The sequence below is a fragment of the Ascaphus truei genome, chromosome 1, assembly GCF_040206685.1.
Source record: "Ascaphus truei isolate aAscTru1 chromosome 1, aAscTru1.hap1, whole genome shotgun sequence".
NCBI lineage: Eukaryota > Metazoa > Chordata > Amphibia > Anura > Ascaphidae > Ascaphus > Ascaphus truei.
The window spans coordinates 225,355,589-225,368,866 of NC_134483.1; the positions used below are offsets into that span (position 1 = coordinate 225,355,589).

General features: G+C 43.2%; 1 protein-coding gene across 3 annotated transcripts in view; it reads left to right on the forward strand.

Moving 5' to 3' along the window:
* The window catches only part of EPB41L4A (erythrocyte membrane protein band 4.1 like 4A), a 403,094-nt gene that overhangs the window by 294,901 nt on the left and 94,915 nt on the right, over positions 1-13,278 (forward strand). For all 3 annotated transcript variants that reach the window (XM_075601703.1, XM_075601694.1, XM_075601711.1), the window contains 3 exons: positions 7,500-7,591; positions 8,993-9,070; positions 10,539-10,660. In XM_075601703.1, the coding sequence (XP_075457818.1) occupies positions 7,500-7,591; positions 8,993-9,070; positions 10,539-10,660 (292 nt within the window). The remainder of the gene's footprint in view (positions 1-7,499; positions 7,592-8,992; positions 9,071-10,538; positions 10,661-13,278) is intronic.

Sequence of the window (13,278 nt, forward strand, 5' to 3'; positions counted from 1 at the left end):
TAGCGTACACTTGCCTGCATGTCTCAGTCTTAGTGATGTTTTTAATTTAATTGATTTCAAGTGTTCACACTGTTATGTCACTCTCAGCTGTGTCTGAGCTGATTTACTTAATTATTTGGCATATATAAATGTGCTCACTTCCTATATGTCCACACTCCTTGAGAAAGCGCAACACTTGCGTGAAACGCGTGGGACGACTTACTCTGCATTGTCTACCCCTTGCTTTTGTTTATAATAAAGCCTTTTTCATTTTTGCACCTACTGGTACCCTTTTTTCTTTATTTTTTCACATTTTGGCTTTTCCGGATCCTGTTTGAGTGCCCTGATTGTTGCTGTCTCTGCTGCTGTCACCCTCTCCTGGAGAAGGAGATATGTCCTGTCCTGCAGGCAGAGGTGACAGGGAGATGTCAGGGGGCGCGGCCTTGACGTCACGAAGATGGTTCGCCCTCATTGTGCGAACCACTCATGTGACCCGGCCGTCGCACGGGAACTACAAGCACCGGTCTCCCCGTAGTGCATGTGCATGTGCACACACTAGCGCGCACACTATACACAAATACATTTTCGTCCTAGTGTTTGTTTCCCGCACTATGGACATAGCCTGAATCAGAGGGGGCGATGCCGGGATATGCCCGCCGCTGGTAAAATAAATAAATATATTAAATAAATGAAAAAAATATTTTACAAAAGTCTATGGGTTAGCCTTCAATAGAAGGTGGCAAACCTGAATACATCCCATTATGCTATCAATATCATTGCTATATTCTATATCCTTGACATCCATTATTTTGATTATATATTTGGATAGACAATTTTTTATATTATCAAAAGACTCAAATGATGTAGATGGATTTGGGTATGTTTGGTGTGGTGTTGTTACAGTATATCTCAGAAATATTGTTTTCAGAGAGCCATTAGACCAATCATTTTCTCTCTCCATGGTCAACTTAAATTGTGTTGAGTTTTAGATCCATACTTTTGATACATTAAATATAACACCCTTCATGTCAATATCTTTATTTTAACCATCTAATATTTATCAGATATGCATGATTCATATACATTTACAGTACCTATGTTATATCATTTATATCTAAGCAACTATTTTTCAAGTTTGTTATAACAATTTATAAGAAGCATTTATACATATATTATTTGCATTCCTGACTATATATGAAACTTTTATTATATATTGTTATTCTTGAGATGTGTGTGTGTGTGTGTGTGTGTGTGTGTGTGTGTGTGTGTGTGTGTGTGTGTGTGTGTGTGTGTGTGTGTGTGTGTGTGTGTGTGTGTGTGTGTATATATATATATGTGTGAAGAATAATTGGATGCGCAGATAGTGGGAGTTGAGTGATAGGGAAAGTGTTCTAAATATGCTGCCACAATGTCATGGTTTTAACAGAAAAAACCCACAAATAGTATAGTTAAATATACATCAGGCGCATGGAAAGAAACAGTTCTATATATGGTCTCTGTGAGGATGAGGCAATAGATAATGTGGAAGAGCAGCAGGTATACAGTAGATGATCCTGATGTTGATCCTAGGCATAATGAAGAAAAGCCAACATGGTGAAGTACCGTTTGATATATTCTATAGCGCAACAGGTGAAAGGCTACTTACAAAGTAGCATATTTTCAAGCATTGTCTGGTAACAATCCCAGCTTTGTAATACGGCCGCGCGTCCTGGAGCCTCTGCCCCTTCGTTGGAGTGCTTACAGATCAGCTGTCTCCGTCTGTGATACAGGTACTTGCGCTGTTTCAGCTTCCTCGTCAACTGATGATGACGTAAGCGCAATGCAGGGAATTTTCAGTCTCAGGCTGCAATCACTACAGCCGGTGAATCCAAATCGCTACACACTGTAAATTTACTGGCACTAAACAATGTCAATGCGATGGAATGCAGTGCTAATCTTGGAAAGTAGGTTGGCAAGTGGCCCTACGCGTTTCATCTCTGAGACTTCATCAGGGGTATATATAAATATATATATTTATTTATATAAAGATAGATAGATTTAAAGTACATCCTTATTCCCTGCTTTATAGGGCTTGAAAGCCTTTGTTCAAATAAATATTTATGAAGGATGATTTCATGCTCCCTACCAGAGGAGGTGTGCCAATTATTCCGCAGACTACTAGAAAACAGGAGATCGGATTTTGCATCCATTCCTGAACAGTATTGAGCAGTGGATCATTGCTCTTGTAATGACTCTATGACAAAATGCCAGGTTGGGGCGTGAATCGCGTTGGATTACTGTGCGTTCCTGTTTTTATCTCATGGCTTTTTTTTAAATAAATGACTTTTTTCATTCTACTGTTTTCTAGCTTAGCATTTTTTGTGCAGTACAACGCTTTTTGTTTAATTTTTAGTTCCTAGGTTTAGATTAACTCCTTTGAAGCCCTTTGTGGTCAGCGAGTCAAGGAAATCCATAACTCGTTTACCCATGGGCTACTAAAAGGTTAATATTTACTGTAATGTATTTTAATAACTTTTGTCATCTATTTCAGGTTGGTTTAGCTTATCTGGCCTATGTATATAATGGCTAACAGAGCACGCCAGCCTGGAGTAGGTGATAAATTATTTGCAGTAGTTTATCAAATTCTATTCTTTTAACGGATCTGATAAAAAGTGCCTTATTTTTGGCGCTAATAGCGCATTTTTAGGTTACCGCAGCTTGATTTTTTTTTTCCGGCCCAATATGTTCAACATGCTGGCAACTGGAAGGCTGGAGCCATGACAGTAGTTGAAAAAAATTAAGAAAAAATGGGGACTGATAGGAAGAAATACTACACAAATCTCACATGGTGCAAGAAGGAAATGAAGAACAAATACAGCACACTGAAAAGGTTTCTGTGCTGGCATTATTCTTTCAGTTTTTTTCTTTATTGTTATTTGTTTATTGTGCACCAGGTCTGTGGGACCCTAATATTTGATGTGATCTGTGGTTACCAAGCTACAAGATTAAATGATACAAGAAAAGGCAGAGAGTAACAGAGATGTCCTTTTTTTTTTAAATAGCAGATTGAAATGACGCGCGAGTCCAAGGGGGGTTCAGGAAGAGGGGTGCTTATATATTTATAAGGTGCCAATATATTCGTATCCTTGTCCCTGCAGTACCATGGGGAACAAAAGACAGTGAAGTAAAAATAGAAGAGTGGAACATAGTACGAAGTTAACATATATTGTTGATACATTAGGATTTTAAAGTCCAAAGCAATGGCTCCCAAACTTTATACACTGGGCCCGTGTAAAGCAATTATTTTGCCCTTTGGACCCCCATTCTCCCAATATGTTGAGTTTGCACCCCCAAAAAATCACTATAAGAATTTGTTAGTTGGTACAGTATATGTTAATTGTGTTATTGATGTAGTAAAACTGCCGTGTAGTCTATTCCTCTGTCACTTTTTCTTTTTGTGACGGTGTCCTTTTTCTTTGCCACTTTCTGCATCTCCCAATGTGCATGCCCCTCTTCTCACTGTGAGCCCCTCATTTAAGTCCTCAGACCCCCTGGTTGGGAAACACTAGAAAAGGGAAACATGTTATTTGTAAAACTGCAACTCAAACATTAATGTGTGGTTTATTTCTGTTCTATCTGCTAAGCATTCCTGATAAAGATGAGATATTATGTGGGCAGGACATAGCTCAGCTGCATATTTTTTTGCATGATAAAAATATTAGTTGCCAGTAAAGCTATTATAGGGTTTTATCTGTCTCCAATATTGCAGTTGAAGAACAGCTGGTACCAGAGCATTATTTTAACCTGAACTAATGTGCTCATGTTATTTATTTATAAAATATTTTATCAGGAAGTAATACATTGAGAGTTACCTCTCGTTTTCAAGTATGTCCTGGGCACAGTTAAGACAAATAATACATGGTTACAAATACAGTTACATAAATGAACAGGGTATACATTATATACAAGACATTGCATGCACAGTTAAAGATAATTTATATTATGGGCGTATGTGGATAGAATAGGGAGGGCGTGCAGGCAGTGCACTGCTAGTAGAATGAACTGAAAAAATCTGACGGAGGCTGGATCACAATTAAAAAGATGCAAGGGTTTATTGAAGATGGCACATCACAGTATGTGCATAGCGCTGTAAGAGGTAACTGACGCGTTTCGGGCTCCCTCCCCTTTGCCAAAGAGTGTAGTTCCCCGCCATAAGCCCCGCCCCCTCCATGATGTCATACAGGCGACTGCCAATGGAAGCCACGGAGGGGCGGATACAAGATCCGCCGAGCAGCCCCACAGCGGGGGAGTCTGAACATACAGCAAACACTACAGAAATGATTAAAAAAAGTAACGTAAGGCAACTCATGATAATGTTGAACTGACTATTAAAACCTCCATAGTCTTGAACCGGACAGCCTGGTATTTGATTACTCTGTCCGGTAAAAAATGAGAGATAATACCGAACATGTATGTGCATTTGTGTTGGGGGGGGAGAGGGGGAGGGGAGCATGTATGTGTCCGGTATTACCTCTCTGGACTTAGTAACCAAACGTGGGATTTCCCCTGAGAAGGGAGAGAGCAGGACTGCTGCTGCTAGGGGGCTGGGCAGCTTCCTCCATCCTGATTGGCTCTTGCTATGTAATGCATCCAATCAGGAGGGGGTGGCAGAGCCTGGGGGTTGGGGCCAAAGAGCGGAGGAAAAGCATGTAGTAGAGAGAGGTGAGGCTGTGTCCTGTGTTTATTTGTTTTGTTGTGTGTGTGTCTTCTCTGGCTGTCCTGTGGGGGTGATAATGACAGGGAGGGGGGGGGGTGAGAGGATGAAGGAAGGGAGGGGGTGTGAGGATGAAGGAAGGGGGGATGAGAGGATGAAGTGAGGGGGGATGAGAGGATGAAAGGAGGTGGGGATGAGAGAGGATGAAGGGAGGGTGGTGAGAAAGGATGAAGGGGGGATGAGAGAGGCAGAAGGGGATGAGGGGAGGGGGTGAGGGGGAGGGAGGGTGAGAAGATAAGGGAAGAGAGAGAGGATGAGGAGGGTACGTATTGCTCGCCATGGGCCTGTATGACTGCATGTCAGTTATTTTTAAATGATCTGACCATTATGTAATTTGTTCTAAATTTCACTCCAAGTATGCACCAATTTGCACCAATTTGGACTATTTCATATTCTATTTCCTTAGCAAATCCTCGGAAGGGTGCTCCCTCCCAAGACTCCTCCCCAGATTTTTTACGAAACAGAATATAAATTGGTGCAAATTGGTGAATTCTTGGAGTGAAATTTGGGAAACAATACGTAACAGTCAGGTCATTTATAAATAACATTCTTCCTCACTAACAATTCTCGTGCACGTCGCACCTTTCACCATTTTGTCCAGTATTTTTGGACAAGCCACCTGGCAACTCTAGTTATAGATAAGGACACTACAAGAATAGCTGCTTGGGGATACTAAAATTGGTAAGAATACAGTGGCACTTACTCTGCAACTTTGAATAAAGTTGATGATTACCTGGAATTCGCTTGGGTATCTACCATGTCCCCAGTTACTTGATGGAATTATTCGACAGAAGCCCTGCAGGCAGGGGCGTAGCTATAGCCTGGGCAATTCGGGTAAAGCCCGGGAGCCCATGCTCTTGGGGGGCCCGCTATCCCCCCTGGCCAGCGGCCCGGCTCCCTGCAGCGCGCAGGAAGCACAGAGGGAAATCCCTTCCTCTGCAGGTGGGTGGGGCCTGGGGCAGGGGCCCTGAGATACAGTAGGAAGGACAGAGGGGAAATTCCTTCCTCTGCAGAGCTTTGTAGGTGGGTGGGGCTTATGTCGGACAGGGGGCTCAAGTAGTGCAGCCTGGAGCTGCAGCTGCAGCCTGAGAGACAGGCTGGGAAAGGTTAGAGGGAGGGGAAGGGTTAAATCACAGGGGTAGAAACAGACATGAAAGGGAAGAAGACAGAAAAGAAGAGGCACAAAGAGAAAATGAAGTACAAGAGAGATACATAAGAGGGAGAAGAAAGACACGAGAGAGAGAGCAAATAGAGAGAAAGCAGAGAGAGCAAAGAGAGAGAGCAGAGAGAGACAGACCAAAGAGAGAGAGAGCAAAGAGAGAGAAAGCAGAGAGAGCAAAGAGAAAAGATAGAGAGAGAGAGAGAGAGAAAAGAGAGAGAGAGAGCAAAACATGAGGGGGCCCTTTTGCCCGGGGCCTGCACATGTCAAGCTTCGTCACAGCCTGCAGGTCTTCTTAATCCTGCACGTTTGGGGGTTTTAGCTAAGAAACACAATAGTACGGTTTCAGATATCCAGTCCTAGTAATTAGGTCAAAGTTGCAAAGTACTGTGAGTAGTATTTTCTGATTAATACTGTATGTATTCTCTGCCTATGCAGACTCGCGTTACTGCACACATGCAATCTTTGTACAACGTGTTTTAATTCTTTAAAGTGGTGCTCGTTCCCCTTAATAATGGTACAATTTCCCCTAACCAATTATTTGTTTTTATTGATTTTGATTAAGGAGACCACCCTCATACTCGTCTTCTTTTCGCTTTTCCTTGTTAGCAACTTAGCAGCGAACAGCATGGCTGCTGGTTACTTCACGACTTCCAGGTCACCAGATGAGACTCTCAATGGAAGCTATAGACAGAGTATCAGATCCAGCAACTTGGATGCCCCTAACAGGGGTCTAAGAGACTGTGTCAGATAACAAAAATGGGTGCTATGACAAAAACAAATCTGGTCAACATGTTGTAAAAGCACACCAAAAAGTAAAGGAATTCAATGAAATAAAAGGTGATTTTAATGACTTAAAGAAGTTATAGTAGCATCCAACGTTTCGATGCATAGAAGCACCTTCATCAGGGATGAAACTGGAAGTTGCCGTAATATTTTAGCATCCAATATTTAGAATGAAATTTTAAAAAAATAGTGTGAATAGTAGTTAGGAAACAGTGAAAGTCTCTCACCCTGCTATAAAGGTGTTGGCATTTTTAGTGATTGTAACAAAATTCAAGATTTTTATAGCTTTTCAGATTTTGGTCCAGATCCCAATTCTGTAACAGCACATATCCCAAAATATACCATCAGGATGGCTTGCAGTATAGACTTGTTTTTTTTATTAACACTTTTGCAAAATAGTGCATTATTTTACAATGGAACAGATGATCATTATGAGAAAAATAAATGTGTTAAACATTAACACACGCACACACACTTCTTTCTTTTTTTATTTTGCCATTCAATGCCAGAGGAAAGAAACTTTGTTTTGAGACCTTCTTGCTTTAAAGTGGTTAAAACACACATTCTGCTAGTTATTTCAGCAAACACCTGGTGTATTGTCAACATTATATGGAGGTTACTGCCATGTGAAATAATTTTGTGTTTGAGTTGGCAGGGATAGTTTTTTTTTTTTTTTAAAGAAATGCCAATTCAGGTCCACCGGGAAACTATGGAAACGCTGAATGAATCAGCCCACAAATCAACTGTTTGAGGTTACTTGAATTGTAGTTGTAAAAGCTAGTTAGTCATTGTCTCTTTTTCTCTCCTGTTGTTATTTTTCAGTGCACTGAAACCTCGTTCTTTTTTGAAACACGGAACAAAGTGGCTTGCAAACATCTCTGGAAGTGCTGTGTGGAACACCACACATTCTTCAGGTGAGTTTGAGTACCACCCCACACCTCGTAGTGCTGAGATGTGGGTTGTGGAACGCAATCCTTTTTAGTGAGAGAGCACCCTGCAGCAATAAATGGGTTAAAGATGCAATCCAAGCCATTTTTTTTTAACATAGGTTTGAAGCAGGGGGTTTCCGGAGCTGAACACCGTTAATTTGAGCTCCGGTGACCCCTTGCTTCCAGAGATACTTAGGGTGGCGGTATCCCTCAGCTTTTCAAAGCTCCCACGTCACATGGGCCAATAGAAAGCCGCAAAGATGATGTCACAGATTCCTATTGGCTCGTAGTGGCGGGAACTTTGAAAAGCCTCCATTACATGAGCCCTGATAGCTGACCAGAGCGGCTCCAGCACCCCCTACGGAGGTCTATCTCTGGAAGCAGGGGGTCCCCAGAGATGAAATGAACGGGTTTTAGCTCCGGAGACCCCGTGCTTCAATACAATGTTAAAAAAAAAAAAAACTTTGCACAACAAAATTGTTATCGCTGGGTTAATGCCTCCAAAAATGCATGAGTATAATTTCTATTCACAGACCATGCTGCAACTTTTATTAAGACCTGAGTTCACACATTTGAACTTCAGTTTTTGAACATCGAAAACATAAATCTATATCCAAGGCTCCTGACTACTTTTGCTATTAATAGAGGATAGAGGCTATTAATAGAGGATTCAAGATCATGATGAAGAAGGTGTACATACTGTATATAAACACCCAAACACTTAGTTTAGACCACTCTTCATTTTCAAACATTTGAGATAAAAAAAAAAAAGACTGGTATTTCCGAAACGGTTAAAAAACTGGGAGACTATTAAATGTTTGGTAACGTTTTACAGACACGACTGGTTGTTTAAAGCCTCTCTCTGGCTGAAGCAGTTAGCACCAGTTTTGGAGTGGAAGGACACAGCTCTACACCTGGGATAGCATTTTGTGTACCGGGGTAAATTGCTTTCATTTCCCTGCTCCTTAACTAGATTATGTGCTTTTTTTTTTCCGCCACGAAATTCTAGTTAAGTTCTACGGAGATGTTAAATTCCAGAGGCCCACATTGGTAATATTTGGGGATTCTGGGCCCACACATTCTATTTCAGTGGAAAATGTCAGTCGGTGACAATTTGGAAGTTTGTGAGGCTCGCTGAGAAACAGGCAATCTTGTCAGCAAGTCTGCAGACATTCACTACTTCACCGACTTCTCACTACTTGCACATAAGATGTAATGTACAAAGAGAAAAGTTATAGGCAATGCCATGTAGAGTAAACATTTTTGAAAAGCAAAAAAGAAGAGAAGCTTCATTTTTGATTTTGATGTTGGCCTTTGTGTTTCCCTTACTCGCTTACCCATGGTAACATGTGTTTTGCACTTTTCTATCCTATTTTTACCTTAAAGGATTCCAGATAATGATTCAAACACACTCTCCAGGAAGCTCAGCAAGCTTGGTTCTCTGGGATCCAGGCATCGATACAGGTAAGCTGAAACCTGCAGGCTCCTGTGGCAGGTACCAATCTGTACATCATTTCAGAGAACGGGATGGAATTTGGGATGTGATAATTGGTAGGCCATATCCCTCTCTAAGGAATATTGGTAAAACCTCTTTACATGCAGAAAATGGTAATTTGAAATGGTCATTTAACATTTTTTTTTCAAAAGTCGTGTTTGTGGCTTATCCCATCACACAGTAACTTGTTGACGTAGACTTAGCCTAGAAAAACTCTTTCTGTATATTACATCAAGGTATTGTAGTATATTAGAGTAGCACAACTGCCAAGGGCAATATTAGAGAAATTATAAAGACTTTTTAAAGCACATTAATGCAAAAGGATTTCATTGTAATCTAGGAAAATGTTAACAAGTAGGGCCATATTTACTACACAGTCTTCTGCCATAAGGCCACCATCTGGTTCTGAAAGACACCTTACAGCTTATTCAAGTCAATGGGCTGTAAGGTGTTTTCTAGCGCCAGAATTTATCTCAGTCCATCAATAACCACATATCACCCAGCATATAAAATAGTCTGGACAGTAACTTACGTCTAATTTGAAATGAGGATGCATTGGTACGAGAGACATCTGCTGGAAGTTATTTTTCAGATGAATTACTGTCACTCTGTGTTATGGAGTGAAAGATATGTATCTAGATTCATAATACGGTAGACTGACATCATCTCCCACTAACTGAAACTGAAGTCACTTTCCAGGTTGGGTACAACAGAGTGGAACACATAGAAAATTACTTAGAATATCATTATGGATTTCCAGATTGTGTACAGTATAAATATATTTAGTAGTGAAATAAGTAGTGAAATAAGTGATATTTGATTTAAAAAATAAATAAAAGTGTGTTGATAAATCCAAGTCATTTTATGCTTCTGCTTTTTATACATTCACTGGGGCATATTCTATAAGTTCCGAAAGTGCCGATCCGCTTTTGGTGCAGATCAGCGCTTTCGGAACTTATGGAATATACCACAGTGGAACTGTCTTTTGATTTAGTTTCCAATAATTAAGAACTATAGTTAGATTGCATTGATTTCACGTGGATTGCTTAGGTACTTTTTATTAGTGCACTTTTAATTGTTTAGTGCCAAGTCAAAGCAGGAGAGGAAATTGAGGCAAAATGAGAGAAGTTATTCACGTAAGCAGATTTTGAGCTATTTCTATATTAAGGATCCTGAAGTTATAGGGCCACTGAAGCCTATTGTAGTTAACCCAGTTCTGCCGTAGGGCCCTGCAATGCATTACAAGCTCTTTTGACGGGCGGGATAAGCAAAAGCAAGTACATTTAATACATTTATAAAAAATAGGGCTATATTTGCGAAGTAGTGTTATTCCATAAGATACAATCACTTTGGCCGAGAAGTGTCTTGTAGAATAACACCGCTTAGTAGATAAGGACCATAATATGCTAATTAGCGTTATCATTTTGCTGTTCTTAGTGGTAGGACTGCATTCCAAATGAGCCGGGACCTCTCTATCCAGCTGCCGCGGCCTGATCAACGGGTGGAGAGAAGTCGAAGCAAAACGTACCCTAAAAGAACAGCTCTCACACACCAGTCAGGTGAGGCGATGTTCAGCCGATTGGCAGATCTGTCGGGACAGCAATGTGTAACTGTGTACTTTTGCTTGTACTTAAAATATCACCAAGATCCGACAGAAATGTAATAGGATAAGACTGCAGATGTACAAATGTCTTCAAATTGATGTGCACATTTAGTTGTTTTTTATTTTTTTTTCATTTTGTGGATTTTATCATTTTAATGAAAGTTCACTTTGCTCTGAATTTAGCAAACAATGGCAGCAAATGGCTGTATATAAAGGGCTACGTGAGGTTGGACATTGCTACTTTTTTTGCAAAAGAGAACCTGCAAATGCTGTCTGATTCACAAACTTCAGCAAACATTTCATGCCGTGCTTGTGGCAATGTTCTTGTTTATCTTACTACTACTAATAATAATAGCAGGTTCTTGTATAGCGCTGCTAGTTTTCCGTGGTGCTTTACAGAGACATTTTGCAGGCACAGGTCCCTGCCCTGCGGAGCTTAAAATCTATGTTTTTGGTGCCTGGGGCACAGGGAAATAAAGTGACTTGCCCAAGGTCACAAGGAGCCGACACCGGGAATTGAACCAGGCTCCCCTCCTTCTCCACTCAATATATAGTATTCAACTATCATGCACTAGGTGAAAGATTGCTGTAATGTAATGAAATGGAACTGATGAATACTTAGCTCAAACAAGGAAATGGATGGATGCCCATTGATGTAAATGTAGCCACATGTACAATGGAAGAGAAAGAAGAAAACCTCATGGTACAACAACATATGGCAATTTAATAAAAATAAAACATAAAAATAAAACTGGGAAATGACATGCAAATGAGCATAACTTAAAATGTATATAGTAAACCTACCCAAATATTGCAAAGCAAGTATAAACCAACCTCACACTGATGATACCCTTCAAGGTTGAAACATGTCTGTGAGTGGTTTGACTTGCTTTGCTAGTCCCATGCTGTGCTTAAAAGCTGTGTGAACGGCGATGCATTTGCTTAAATGGGCTCCATGTGTGTGGATATTCCAGGCAAAAGGTGACACATTGTGTGCTTATTTGCATGTCTTTTCCCAGAATCCATTGCTGCAATGGGAGCACTGTATGCTAGGTGATGATGGTTGAAAGGCAGGGTTGCAGACCTGTCTAAGGCATGTGAATTTGCTCACAAGTGAAATTCTTTATTGGATATATATATATATACTAGCTGAGAGACCCGGCGCTGCCCGGGACCAAAACCTCCCGCTCCCCCACCTCTCCACCCCCCCCCCTTCTCTTCCCCCCCCGCTCCCCCCGTCCCTCTCCGCTCCCCCCTCTCTCTCCGCCCTCCCCCCACCCCCGCGCAGCTCCGGTCTCCCCCCCCCCCCCGAGCAGCTCCCGTCCATCCCCCCTGTGCAGCTCCGGTCCCGTCCCCTCCACGCAGCACACAGTGCCACACACTCAGTGAGACACACACACAGTGTCACACACACAGTGTCACACACACACACACACACATACAGCGCCACACACAGTGTCATACACACACAAATGTCCTCGGGAACCAACAACAACTGCAGTGACGATGCCGCTGCCCCGTCCCTCCCCCTCCCCCCCACCGGCGGACACCAGCCACCTCCGTCCAGTCTCCAAGCTCCCACCGGTCCAGAAGGCGCCTCTCTCCTGTCCGGGCGGTCCCGGGCGTGGGAGGCGAAGCATGCAGCGTATCCCGCCGGGCGCACTGTGACCCGGAGCAGCCCGAGCCGGCGTCGGGAGGACGCTGAGCCGCCCGATTAGCGGGAGCAGCCGCAGGCTGGAGCCGCAGCGTGCACGCACTGCCAGGCCGCTGGACGACTCGGAGCACACGTGCAGTGCGCAGGTGACAGGGGGGCACCGGAGAAGGGGGGGGGGCAGAGGGGGACCAACACAAGGGGCAGTGGGGGGGGGGGAGTGACACCCAGGGGGCAGGGGGCGATACCCAGGGGGGGCATGTGGGGGTGATACCCGGGGGCAGGGGGACTCAGCGGGAGACAGGGACACAGAGAACACAGGGGGAGAGGAACACAGAGAACACGGGGGAGAGGGACACAGAGAATATGGGGGGAGAAGGACACAGAGGACATGGGGGGAGAGAGACACAGAGGACATGGGGGGAGAGAGACACAGAGGACATGGGGGAGAGGGACACAGAGGACACGGGGGAGAGGGACACAGAGAACACGGGGGAGAGGGACACAGAGAACACGGGGGGAGGAGGAGAAGAGGAGAGTGGCCGGGCGGCAGGCCACGGGGTGAGGAGAAGTGGAGAGCAGCTGGGCGAGGCCACAGAAGCAAGCAAGTCAATGAGAGGCGTGCGGGGGGCGGGGCCGGGCCAGTTGAAAGATAGTTAGTGATACTTGCAACGCCTTGGGAGTACAGAGTAAGAGTAGTGGTGTCCGTGCGCCAGTGTCCAGGGATCCAGAAGTCAGAGTCGTCAAGTTCGTAAGCCAAAGTCCAGGGGTTACAGAGCTCAGCAAGGTAGAGTTCGTATGCTGGGTTCAAGGGCAACAGAGAGCAGAGCAGTACAGAACGAGCAAAGGTCAAATCTAGGCATACGCAGGAGCAGGAACAAGCTGAAACACAGAGGAGAGCCAAGCATAGGACTGCACACACA